At 36.8% G+C, this 14039-nt stretch overlaps 1 protein-coding gene across 1 annotated transcript; it reads left to right on the top strand.

Annotated features, from left to right (window-relative positions):
- The first annotated feature begins 3393 nt into the window (after positions 1–3393).
- Positions 3394–5815, top strand: sox21b (SRY-box transcription factor 21b). The gene has a single exon (XM_065252375.2). It carries the CDS (start codon positions 3884–3886, stop codon positions 4619–4621), a length of 738 nt encoding a protein of 245 aa, XP_065108447.1. The 5' UTR covers positions 3394–3883; the 3' UTR covers positions 4622–5815.
- Positions 5816–14039: the final 8224 nt, after the last annotated feature.

Below are 14039 nucleotides of genomic sequence, written 5' to 3'. Positions count from 1 at the left end.
CAGCGGCTATCAGGTGGCAGTCTGGGTAATTACAACTCTCTGTGTGGACCGGGCTGCGATGCACCAGCGATAAGATGCACGGATGAAGAAAAAGGAACTGGGCGATAATGCACCAGCTAAATGCTTTAAAACAGTGTATCACCACTAAGTCATCACAATACCTGAGGGGGGAAGAGAGTCCAATTGCTAAACCGCAGGGGTACACACATAAAAAGATGAATACTTTCCCTGGCCCCCTTTATTTTTACTTTGGTTGAACGTGTAGCTCTCGGGAGATGCCGGTGAGCTTTGAAAGGCAAATTTGATTGTGCAAACGGCTCAGAAGGTCAAACGGTAAATGATTGAGATTGTTATGGCAAGCAGCATCATTTCTAAGCTGCCTGGAGGAGCACAGATACTGTCAGGTGGATGCGAAACACTTTCAGATGTGTCGTATTGGACCTCCTCTCGTCTCTTTCTCAGATGTACTTTAAAGCACAGTGTGTGTCTGTTCAGTATGAGAGGGATAAACATGAATCCATTCATTTCATTGTCATAACAATGAACAAATGATCTTGTCATATTTGCATTTCATTAATAAAGAATAAATGAAATTTTGTAAAAGGTTTATTATTTTATTTAGTCATTATTCTTCTGGGCTACTCACATCAGAATTTAAATCCATAAACATAACTCATAGTTAACACACCAGAAGACAAAAACATCATAAATTACATTTTATGTTAGCTTTATTTTACAAAAAAAGAAACTTACATAAAACGCTTTATACTGTAAGTTATATGTGTGGATCTTTAATTTTTTTTCTGCAAGTAATTTAAATGCATACATGACTTTTGTAACCATAATTTTTACTTTTAGTTTATTTATTTAATTTGGCTTTTTTAGTTTAGTTTCTTGGACCGCCTTTCAAAGATTAATTTAGCTCATTCACGTCGTTTAGTTAAACATCTCAAACTTTGTCTTAGAGGAAGGAAGGGCAGCTATAGAGATACTGATAAAGGTCTGGTTATATTCTCCATGACAACACTTTCATCAGCTACTGAATAGTCTACACACCCTGGTTTTAGTTTGAAGGTCTACTGCAATTCACCAAGCGATAACACGATAACCAAAAGTGCAAAACATCTACAAAGAAATGTCCGACTCCTCATGAGACCAGTTTCCTTCCTATGAATTACTTCCTCTACTGTGCACGCTAAAGTTTTACTCAAGTTCACAAGAAGTTCATGCCTTCAGAATTTACTAATTCAGTACTACAATGATCTTTTCACACCTGATAGACCTCGATGACACCTGATTGTCGATGTTAACCTGCAATTAACCTAATAATGTATGAAATGTTATATTTTCTTGGTTTATTTAATATAATTATTTATTTACTAACAATAAACTATTTTACCTCATTTTCTACAGTATGTCCTGAAATAGAAACAGTGCAGTGGACAATGGCTTTGCCTAACAGATTGAATTTTGACTTAAGACATTCCTAGACCTCCCTTTTTGTGGACCCCCTGTTAAAAACCCTGAAATTAATTTTTTCACCCCACAGGTTATATTGTTGTCATTATCAGCCTAGTTTTTGAATAGCCTTTATTTTTTCTCTTTCAATTTGATTAATATACTGAAAATCACATGTGGGTCACAACACTGAAACAAATCCGACTCTGAACATCAGCATCAAAGCAGAAACAGCAGGACGTGTGTTTAAATGATCAAATATTACATTGGTTGTTATCACGGACTGTTTTAAGTCCTTTCAGGTTATATCTCTGACATATTCCGCCCGCAGGGTGAGACACTGAGCAGCTGTCAATCATCTAAGCATCACCTCAGCATCAGCATCACTATAACCTCACCTTCAGCTCATCCCGCTGGACTTCAGTCTGAACAATACACATGCATATTAAGGCCGAGGGCAGTGACAGAACAGGCACATTAATCTCATTCGATAGGCGTAATTAAATTTCAGAAGGCACGTTTGGCCGAATAATGGAGAGGAAACGAGGCTTACTGCAAACAATAGATTTCAAGCGCTTGTGTCTCACATTCAGCGATGCTTCTGTCGTTCAAAACGCAGATGACTTGCTTCCCGATAACTGCTCATATGTTTTTTAATTATCTGCATCGTCATTGTTTCTTCACAAACCCCTCTCTCTCTCCCTTTCAATGTATATGATTATTAATCATGTTGCCATCATCACTGATAAGAGCTCTTGAAATGAATCACATGCTTTGAGAGTCGATTTGGATATAATTAATAATGATGAATTATAACAATCGAATTATAAAGTCAGTATTACTGATTAATAGCATAACACACTTAGCAATTGTACTATTGCAAATATTGTATTTTAAAACAGAAACGCAACTATTGTAAAAAATAATATGTTTGATATTTATATTCTTACATACCCACGTGAAACACTTTGCAATGATTTTTTATGCTACTTCAGTTTTTTTAAACATCATTTTAATAATAAGAAGAGTGAAGGTGGAGGCAGGACAGCAGGTCTGATAGCTGTAATTGCAGACTGAAGTTTTTCATCCTCATTTGCGCTGCGGCGGAAAATCCTTTGAAGTCGGAAAGAATCCTAAATAATAAAGTTTTCTTAGTGTGATAATACCTTGTGCTTTATCCGGTTAAGCTCATTAATGTCTTCATGCTTTAGTAACACATTAAAATCAATTAAAGAAGACTTACGTTCAATTTTGTCCAGAGAGAAGCCAGTGGTTTTGTAATAGAATGTAAGTCACATGTTTGTGAGAGAGAGAGAGATGAGCTGTGAAGGTGTGTGCGCGCGCCCGTTTGCGTAGACGCGGAAGAGCGAAAGGAGATTATAACAGGGTTATTTGCATTAACATTTAGTAGCCTACCTTATAAATGTTATTAACTATTATTAGTGTTATATAAAAGAAGTCTATCTTGAACTATAAATATCAATCTTTACTTTAAAATGTTTTGGAAAGTATTTTTTAAATGCTGCAATTAAAGGGTTGTATTTTTACTTGTATCTTAACTTAAAAGACACGTTCATCAATAACCATAGCAACAGTAAGAAGTTTCCGTTAAGATCATTAATGCATGTAAGGACAAATCATTTAATTAAAGATTTACATACGTCACATTGTGTATAGGACACAGTAATTGTGATATAGCTCGATAAACACAGTCTGGTTTTCCTACGACGAACTTCGGGTTTCTATAGAAATTCCTTTGAATGGTCAAATGTGAGGAGTTATTGTATAAATCCCATGCGCATTGATAAGAAAAATAACAATTATTATTAAGCCTACATTCATGTGATGTGTACTGAACCGTACGTTGACTTGTTTGGTTTTGAGCAAACAGACTTCATCATTTCACTCTTGTCTGCTCGCCGGGTAGGATTCTGGAGCGCACGGGGTTTGACAGGCGGAGTGCGCATGCGCCAGAGGCCCTTTCAGTACCTGCCAGTGCGTTCTTTACTTCACATGTTGCCGCTCTCGGTTGACAGTCACTCGCGCAGTTTAAACTATCAGCAGCTGTTAACTTCACCATGGTGAGGAGGAAAACAAGAAGCGACCACATCTGAGCAGGAAAGTTTCTTGTTCTTGCCTTCGAACTCGTTTACTTTGCAAAAGGATATTATAATGTTTCAGGAAACATCGTTGTCGTGAAAGTTTTACGCAGGAAAATTAAATTACGCACGATCAGACTGGTTTGATTCCCACGGAGACGCGCGGCACGATGAAGCACTGAAAGTAGCGAAGACTGGAGACATTGGTCACTTTCAGTGATAAATTACGCAGTATTTTTGAACACTTTTCTGACTGCCCTGTGGGTAAGTGACAACTCTGTGTGAGGATTTTTACCTGAACAGGTGAAACGCACATTCGCGCCATCATGTCCAAACCCATGGACCACGTTAAGCGTCCTATGAATGCGTTTATGGTGTGGTCCAGAGCCCAACGGCGGAAGATGGCCCAGGAGAACCCGAAAATGCACAATTCAGAAATCAGCAAGAGACTCGGGGCGGAGTGGAAACTTCTCACGGAGTCCGAAAAGAGGCCGTTTATAGACGAGGCGAAGCGACTGCGGGCGATGCACATGAAGGAACACCCCGACTACAAATACAGACCCAGGAGAAAGCCCAAGACTTTAATGAAAAAAGACAAATTCGCCTTCCCCATGGCGTATAACTTAGGAGAACACGAAGCGCTGAAAGTGGGCGGCTTACCGAGCGGTGCGTTTTCTGAGTCTTTACTGAGCAACCCCGACAAGGCGGCGGCAGCAGCTGCGGCGGCCGCGGCCCGGGTCTTCTTCAACCCGTCCATGTCCACCAATCCCTATTCGTTTTTTGACCTCGGGTCGAAAATGAGCGAGCTTTCTCCACCGTCATTTCCATACGCATCACCGCTGGGTTACCCGACAGCGGCGTTCTCTGGAGCGGGCACGGTTGGCACCGGGACGCATACCCATACGCATTCGCACCCGTCACCGGGTAACCCGGGCTACATGATTCCGTGTAACTGTGCGGCGTGGCCGTCCGGGGGGCTTCAGCCACCACTTGCCTATATTTTACTACCCGGAATGGGCAAACCACAACTCGAACCCTATCCCGCGTACGCAGCGGCGTTATGAGACTCTGGACCAGTGAGATATTTGAAATAGATTACATGCAATACATATGGCGCATGCACAGAACTTTACGTGTGATATGATGATAATCTTATCATGGATCACACCTGTTTGTCTAATGATTTATGCCTTGATGTAAGGTACATTATATGTTCAGCTTGGAGTGGAAGGATTTTAATGTCAAATATGCTGAACAGGTCGAGTGAGATCCACGAAACCAGTTTGCCCTCATTAATGTGAATAATGTTTTGAAAAGATGCCACATGCAGTTTCACGTCAGTGGTTGGTGCACTAACCTGTTGACGCTGTAACTAGTTTACTGTGTCCTGACACATTTCGCAGATATAGATGCTTTTAACGTGGTTACATTTGCGTATTGAATATAATAAAAAGGTGCATTATTATTATAATTTTTTTTAATTATACATTTTGGATTTATAGAACAGCACCCCAAAATCAAACAGCATATCCTGTAAATGTGTACAGTTTTATTGAAGCGTTTAGTGCTCTGTGCCGGAGCTGTTGGACTAGAAATCAGGTGTATATTTTGAGTTTTAAATACTATTCATGGATGTATGTAATATTTATTGTTCAGTGAAGCATTGCCCTGTTTGTTGATTCGTGGGACACGCAGTGTCCTTAGATATTTGCACAAAAGGGAGACCATTGAGCACTTACACAGTGTAATTTATTGATATAGAAAAACAGGTGAAATGCGCACATGCCCAAGTTTCTGAAATCTCAAGGGTGCTGCTGGTCCGTCGACATCCACCACAGACGACTGTCAGATGCGTCAGTCCGATTTTTACTAACTACAAGTGAAATTGTATGTTATATGTTTTGCATAATTCCACTTCTACATGTACCTAAATGCCTATTGTTCATTTATTGAACAGAGGGGATATAATAAAGAGAATGCGGTAAAAAAGGAAATTGCTCTGTAGTTCTTGATGAATGGAGAACAAGATTTGTATCTTGAATGCCTTGAGTTGGTGGGAGCAGGTGAAGTGTAAAGTTTCCTCTAAAGGACGCTTTTGTTCAGGCTTTGAATAGAATTACTCAGAAATCTAAAGCAAGTCTTTGTAATCAAGAGCCATAATCCTGATTTATCACAACTCGCATCATGAATAGGAAGGAAGATAAAAACGGTGGAGTCTACTTTTAAGCCCTACAAGCGGAAAAACGAAACCGTTTAGGCAAGAACCAAATAAGGCGCATTATACGTGACAATAAAACATTCGGTTGGATATTATTTGTTTTATTTAAAAAAAAAATGCATGATGAAAAAACCACTGTCTTAATGTCCTATAGTATTACTTTATAAATACACATAGATTTGGACAGAAAGTCAGCAATTTCTATTAAGAATGTACAAAAAAAAATCACATGTCCATACAGGAAACGGTCCTGTTAGATGACATTAAAAAGTTAATTCATTTCCCTCAGACCAATTATGGAAAACTAATTTGGATTGTCCAGGGATAATCACCTCCGACACGCTTAATTGAATCTTTTGACTGCTCTGTATTCTCTATTGTAAGCCTCCACAGAACTGACCTTCTTTCACTTGTTATGATCCAGAAGAAACATGGGCCCATGTGCATTATGTTTACTAGAAATAAAATAACACTAACCTAGAATTAGTAACTTTTTTAGGGTTTGTCCTGTATGCCATGCATCACATGAAATCATTATTTTATTTTAAACAGCAGTTACAGAGAAAAACCAAATAGTAGAATTGGCTGAATGAAATATTTAGACTTATATTAGAATTTAAGCCTTAATGTTCCCAATGGATAATGTTTTATTCAAATTTAATATTTTAGCAACAGTAGTAATATAAGGAGTAAAGTAACATTGTAAGCTGTTATTAACATGAGTTACCATAAAAAAATTGTGATGATGATGATATTAAATTAAACTCTTTTTAACTTGAATAAACGCATATTAGCATATTTTTAGGTATTAGAGCAAAATGTTTTTTATTTCCAAAACAATGCATGAATTTGTCTCTAAAACAGTTTGCACACCAAATCTGTCATCAGCTCTACAGCAGAAGAATGCACATTGGTGAGCGTTCCCCTTTATGCGCTCTTTTCTCCCTCATCTTCACTCCCGAGGAAAAAAGGAGGCTGTATGTGAAAGAACTTTGTCTTCCTTCAGGAGCAGCATTTAGACAGTCGAGGAGGTTTTGTCTAGGAACAAAACACGAGTCGGGAGGCCTTTGTGAGCCCGTTGTTTGTTGAAGTGGAGCTCAGCTAAAAGCGCCTGCTTTCTCTCATTGTGCTTTAAGCAATCAGTGGTATTTGGAAAACTGTTAGCATTGTGCACTTCTTCTGTGTTCATTGTTAAAGATTTCTTTTCACAAGCTTTTTTTCTTACCCCCTTTTTTTCAGGCCATCCAGCTGGCCGGGGTGAATAGCGCTGCAATGTGTACACGCTTTGTCCCTCTCGGTCCTTCAAGTAGCCCACGTTGAATAGAGTGAGTTGACACTGGATGACAGTAAAACAACATAATAAAAAATACATGAGGACATGAATGGAGCCAGGCGCATAAATAAATAAAATGGGTGACCAAAACTGGATAAACTGAATGAAAGGGGAACAAAAAGATATTTAACACGGCAGATTAGCATTAGAAAGCCATCTACAAAAGCAGAACAATTGATGAATAGGTTTACAGGCCAAGAAAAGGAACGAACTAAATGGCTTTTGAATAGATATGCTTTTCCCTCTTCTTTTCGGGTTTTGGAAAGTAGATCCAATGGGAAACGTAGAGATGCAACTATTCAAATAACCACATGAGAAAGTCTTTTGATGGACTAATGCATAAATTTGTCCCTTTGTATGAACGAATCAAAAACCGGCTTCCTTTGGCCAAAAAGTTCGTGGCGAGTCAAATAAGAAACCAAAATGGTAAGTGTAGACATCTCGATATCTTTTGTTTCGATTGTGTTGTTCCAGTTCTCAGATCATTATCGTTGTGTGTTGGCTAAGGTATTGCTCAGTGGGAAAGCATTGCATAGCACCACAAAAGGTCAAGGGTTTGAACCCAAGCAACACACATCTGATAAAAATGTAATGGATTAAAGCGTCTACCAAATACATAAATGTAAACATACATCAGATATCAGCTCAAGAACATCAGCATGTTTTACTGTAACCTCAGACACACTGAATCATCTTTCTGCTTCACTGAGATTTTTTTTGTCACAAATAGTTAGGATGGTATTACACAAAACTTGACGGATATCACACAAGATTAAGAAAGATATCTTAACCACAAAAGAGCTAAAACAGAGTAATGTCAACTGATTCAATGATGACTATACAAACCAAAGCATCAGACAAGATAAAAAACACATTTATCCAAGCTAAAAATCCTTTACGGATGATTGGTCAACACACACTCAGATTCACTGTCTTTTTAGCGTTCATTGATTTTTAGTCATTTGATCCCTTTCAGACTCACTTCACTAAACACAACAGCCGTGATAATAGAAGTTTCCACCTATGACTCAAATATCATCCGTGTTGCTTCAACACACAAAAGATTTTTCACCGAGCGTGTCAAAGTGTCTCCTCTGTACTGTATCAGCTGCAGTATGAGCAATGTCTGACGTGAACAGAAACCACACTTATAAAAAAACAAGGACAGAAAATTTTGATGTTTCACATGTACTCACAGATTGGAGTATTCATGGTGAAACATGAATAGGGTAAATAATTTTTTTTTCAAATAAAATAATAATCCCGTTGCATGTTATAGAAATCTCTTTCAGTATAATATAGTATTAAAAATAAATCACGCAAATTATATCAACTCAACTATTGGAGTCAGTTTTTATCTGGCAATTTGTTACAATTAAATACTTTAGCTATTTATTAGCCAGAAATTAACACAAAGATGAAGAGGATTTTTTCCTATCTACTACAATATGAAATACAATAAATGCTGCCCATTTTACAAACATTATTGCATATCAATGATATTTATGCTTAAACACATCTTGGTGATTTTAAGCATTTTAAACTCATTCCATTTTGTATTAGAATAGAAACTGTATTTAAAACACTTAAACAAATTTTGACTAAAATAAATTTACTGTTAATCCTTAAAAACATCCTCAAAAGCAAGCATCACACAATAATCCTAAATCTGGTGGTAAATGATTTGAGTTTTGAATATATATGCAAAAATGTCCTTTAAAGATTTATGATCTCTGTACGTGCCGAGTGTAAGTTTACACACACCAGCTAAAGTAGACAAGATAAAAAAATAACCAAAGGTTGCAGTTCAGCCATAACACAACACAAGATTTTATATCTATGTGTCTTAATTTGTTATTGTTTCTTTGCTTTATGAAAACTTTGATTCTGCTTTTGTGTCCAATCCTAGATGAGCATAAATCAACTTAAAATGAGGACTGCTAAAGTTGCATGCAGATATGGACCTGATGTAATTTGATGTCATTTTTCAGGACTCTGGAGATCTAGTTTACACCGAGCGCGAGCTCTCAAAGCCCTGCCTGACTTCTCCAGCTCATTTAAGGCAAATTAAAGTGTGAAAAAGTCTCTCCTGGAGCAATCGCTCCATCACGGGGGCCTTGTGTCAAGCATGTTTATGGGAGCAATGAACTGTATTACCTGTAATCTCTGCAGAAGGACTCTGCCACATTTCCTAACCTCGGTTCCCTCCGAGGAGGTAAAAGCCCCCAAAATTATCTCTCATTCCACCTTTAGCACAACATCTTGACGTGTCAAATCGGAGCTTCAGAACTCGCTCGTGTCCCTGTGCCCAAGGTCACTAACAGAAATGAGATCCACGCTCACATAAACAGCACACGTCCTCTGAAGTCTGAACTCTTCACTTAAAAGAGGAAGTTTGTGTCAGGGCATTGGATACAACGAGCAACTGCCTACAGGAGAGCAAAATATCACATGATAGAAATTGGAAAGACACACTTACAGAATGAATTACCAGAGATATAGGTGACAGAATGACTATAAACAAACCGGCTGTCATCGTCTCCATGAAGGGCCACACGGTTTAAACCAACAGATGATCTTTATTTATATTGGTTCACTGTGTGCTTTCTGTGGTGGTGTGCTGTCAAAATGACAAACATTGTAAAATTAGACAACAAAATATAAATCATAATTGTAAGATGGAAACAATTACATAAAATTTTAATCATAAAAGTGTATAGATTTTTAATACACTAAACAACACCATTAGTTAATGATTTAATCTACATTTATACAAGAAATGTGTATGTTGCCTTTATACTGACAGGTTTTTATTAAAACAAATATCTTTAATCATTTTTTATTTAAAGAAATGATGTTGTTCCAATAAATTCATTTTTGGTTATCTGTCTTTTGGGGATTAATTGCAACATGATATTTTTAAGATGGTCGTCCTCTTATTGTTATTGCTGAAGTGAATTTCACATTTTCATAAAAATATGAGATAATAAAAGTTTTGAAATGCAAAAATAAATGAAGTATACTGTCTGAAGATATGCAAACTTTATTATTATACATCTGACACAGAACTAAACACGTAGGCGCGGTTTCCCGGACAGGGCATAAGTCTAAAATAAATGTTTGAGTTGTCATAACTGATGTTAGCTTGCACTGCAATATCTTAAAATATATCAGTGCCATTGTTTTGTCTCAATATGCACATCAGTTATGGTTCGTTTATAAAAACTACATAAATGTCCTTATATAACTTAGGCCTAGTCCTGGATTAATTTAAACCCTGTCTGGGAAACTGGCCCTTACGGTTTAAAATAGAATATAACATAATATCTCATACTTCATAAAAAAGCACTTTACAACACGAAACAGCAAAGGATGCTCCTTTATTTATTGTAAAACTAAAAACTTTGAAAAATCCCATTATTAGCAGTACATTAACGCTGTCGTGAATTTTTTGTTTTGAAAGATTTAACCCATAATGGTTATTAAAGCATCTTTGAAAATGCATGCAAAAATATTGATTAAAAATGAGGATTTTTAATCTTTTCAAATGCGCTTAAAATAAAAAAATAAACATGCATTAATTATGTTGCGTCTTAGAAAGTGATATGATGTGATATGATACTTAATGGTCTGTGTGCTGGAGGGTATTATGCATTTGTGTGAAATAAAAACACTAAATCTTTTTGGCCTCAGGAGAAGTCTTAGTATAATATCATCATGTGAGACAGCGCATGGCCAAAACCAGATAAGTACCTGACAGTGGAAACACTTGAACCAACATATGCCCATTAATAAAACACATTATTATTATTTTCATGCAGATGTGTCGGGTGGGAGCTGAGATTACAGCTTTAATGAGAATGTGATCAAAAAGTTCCACAATACATCCCCAAAGCTTTTATGAGAGAAAAAAATAAAGAATTATGAAGCAAAGTACTGACATTTCATACAGCTTTATTTATTCCCATTTTAACAGGTTTAGTTAAGCATGTCCTGGTTTGAACTGCTATACATTTAATCACTTTACATATGGATTTGTAAATGAAATGTGCACACAAATTCTGGCAAGTACACTAATATATATCGTGAGCAGTCTGGTATGATTATTGGTGCTATATTGTAAACACTTTCAATGCTAAAGAGGCCAAACATTGTCTATGTCAGTATGTGCGTGGTTAAGCTTTGACATTGGGTGTTTAATTCTTGTCCTGATTCTGTGTAAATACATCTATATGAATGCTTCAAGCTATTTATCAGCTTAATTTTGTGTGTTGTGCCATTTTGTGTTTGTCAGAGCAATAGGATTACTGCATTTCACAGCTTTCTCTTTTAAGAGGACAACAATGTACAGTCAAATATTTATACTTTGTTATTTAATAAGAGCACATCCAGTTTAATTGCACATTGACATCTGAATCTCTACTGCCCTCTTCAGTACCGAGGTTAAATACTGTTAATGCAACATAAGAACATGCCATGCATATATTTCTCAATAATCACTTCCATTTGATAAAATAAACATCAATATTTCTAAAATAACAATAAAAACTTTAATGGAGAGGCATGCTGTTTGTTTTATGAATGAGCAGTGCAACTGAACTCAATGTATTGCGTGGCAACACCCGCAGTATTTAATAAAACAGTATTTAATGTTTACATTATCATGGTTGGGTTATGTGCATAGCTGGGACAAATTGTATTTTAATAACCCATCAATCTTTATAACGTATGACTGTGAAAGGTTAATCAACATACCAGAAAAATATTGTGCTTCAGTTTATACAGAATATCAGAAAAACTAGAGGAAATTATAAATATGATGTTCTCTAATCTAAATAGCTATTAAAAAAATTACAAAGTAACATTGAATTTTTTTTCCTCTTCACTTGTTTATTATTGTATTTTTGACAATGCACAAATATTAAAATGAAGTTGCATTGCTCATGAATTGTATCTTCCCCTTCTCTTCCTGACAAAATGTCAACAGTGAAAACTTTTCTAGGAAGTTTTGTACTCACATTGGTGTTGTTTGTATTCATCTTCATGTTCTTTTCTAACCCACGAGCATGTTTGAAATCTAGAATAACCTCAGCTCCTTACCGTACGCTTATTGTCAACCCTTCAGCGATGCTTTCAAAAAGCAACATGTTTTGACTTAAACTGGTAAAATCTGCACAGAAAATGTCACAACGCAAATTTATGTATGTAGGCCAAAGTGTAAATGCAGTCATTAGACTGTTAATGTCAGAATCATTACAGTCTAATGTCAATCTGTTTAACAAATCTCAAGATATTAGTTTAACAAATGCAGTTTGATCCTGGATAAATACAAGTATCGCAAAGCTTTTGTGGTGTTTGGATATTGAGTTTCTAAGTATCTATGATGTCGCAGTAATTTGATTTACAATCAGAGGTGACAGACTGGTGGGTTTAAGGATGAGCGAAGGCGACCGACCGGCAGACAGACGGTAAGCAGAGAGCTCTATAAATACAAGCGCTGAAGTATAACACACAGCAGTATCTACTCTCTGTCAAAATCATTATACAGTAGATTATTTATACATTGCATTTATTTCTTGGCCTATCTGATACATATTTACAAATAATTGAAAGCTCTGAATTATGTGCATGTGGCAAATTATGTGCAACTTTTCAATAAAGTTACTTAATTTCTTAAATACAATATTAGAGAGGTCTCATCAGTCGCACAGGACAGAAAATTAAAATCCTACATATTACACTGTTGCAAATACGCTCAAATTGATCTTGTTTATCGCAAGCGAATAAGGCAGGAAGAAAAGTATCTCCTTTGAAGCAGGACCTGAAATTCATGTTTTTGGCAAACACGCCTGACCCAAATTTTCTGCCCCCTTCCTCCTCTGTAAGATGCTTTTGCAAGCCTTGTGCCCCCGGGGTGACAATGTATCCTCCAAGGATGTAGTACGCCTGCCAATGCCTTTCCATACAGCACGCTTAATGACAGATCAACCTCGCCAATATAAGTCTTTCTTGTAGCAATAATTAGTGAAGGATACACACTTCAACAAACCGCTTTGCTGCGTTAATACCAAAGGCAGATTATCAGCTGTGCCAAAGAGTGTCCTGGCATGTGGCTGACGGTCTCATCCCCCCCCCCAACATCAGCACCACTACCACCACCACAAAAAACCCTGACATCACATTAGCGCACGGTCAAGGAGTTACATCCTCACACTTTCATAATCTGCTTTCCTGCACAATTAGTTTGCCATAATAAGTTGCTGTAAAGACACCGGGGGAAAAGAGAGACGGGGGCTCACGCACGGCCGTACGGGGCAGCGCTTCTGTTACTTCACTGAAATAGAGAACCTATGATTATTTTCCCCTCAAGAATTCCCTATAGAGCCTTACAGGAAAGGGTCTGATGTCTAATTGAGCCCATTTACCTCATATGATGATGAGACCAAAGCAGAAAAACACTTGACAATCACAAGCTCTCCTCACGATTGTGCGGCATTCAATTCCTCAATTTGAATGACGGGAGAAAACATTTTGGTTGAAGTGAATTCAAATGAATATTCTAGTGCTGGTAAAAAATTAATCGCGATTAATCGCATACAAAATAAAAGTGATTTTTGGCATATTGTGTGTAATTATTATGTATATTTAACCACACAAACATATTTTTTTATTTATATATAAATTTTTGAATTATTATATACATAATAATTACACACAGCACACACTCATCTATTATGCCAAAAATCACTTTTATTTTGTTGGCGATTAATCGCGATTAATCTTTTCCCAGCACTAAATGTAACTTATTGCTCTGTATTAATTGCTTGAAAAACACAACATACTGTACTTTAACTGTTCTTTTTAGTTTTATCCGTAGTAAAACCATGCTTTATTTTCATAAGGGACATGCAATCCTTAATTTCAAGTTTAG

The sequence above is a fragment of the Paramisgurnus dabryanus genome, chromosome 15 (assembly GCF_030506205.2).
Source record: "Paramisgurnus dabryanus chromosome 15, PD_genome_1.1, whole genome shotgun sequence".
Lineage (NCBI taxonomy): Eukaryota > Metazoa > Chordata > Actinopteri > Cypriniformes > Cobitidae > Paramisgurnus > Paramisgurnus dabryanus.
Note: the sequence above shows the minus strand (reverse complement) of the source record. Positions and strands in the feature narration are given on the sequence as shown.

Bases quoted from the DNA above. Each gene is read 5' to 3' on its own strand.
- sox21b (XM_065252375.2), top strand. From the start codon at position 3,884: ATGTCCAAACCCATGGACCACGTTAAGCGTCCTATGAATGCGTTTATG.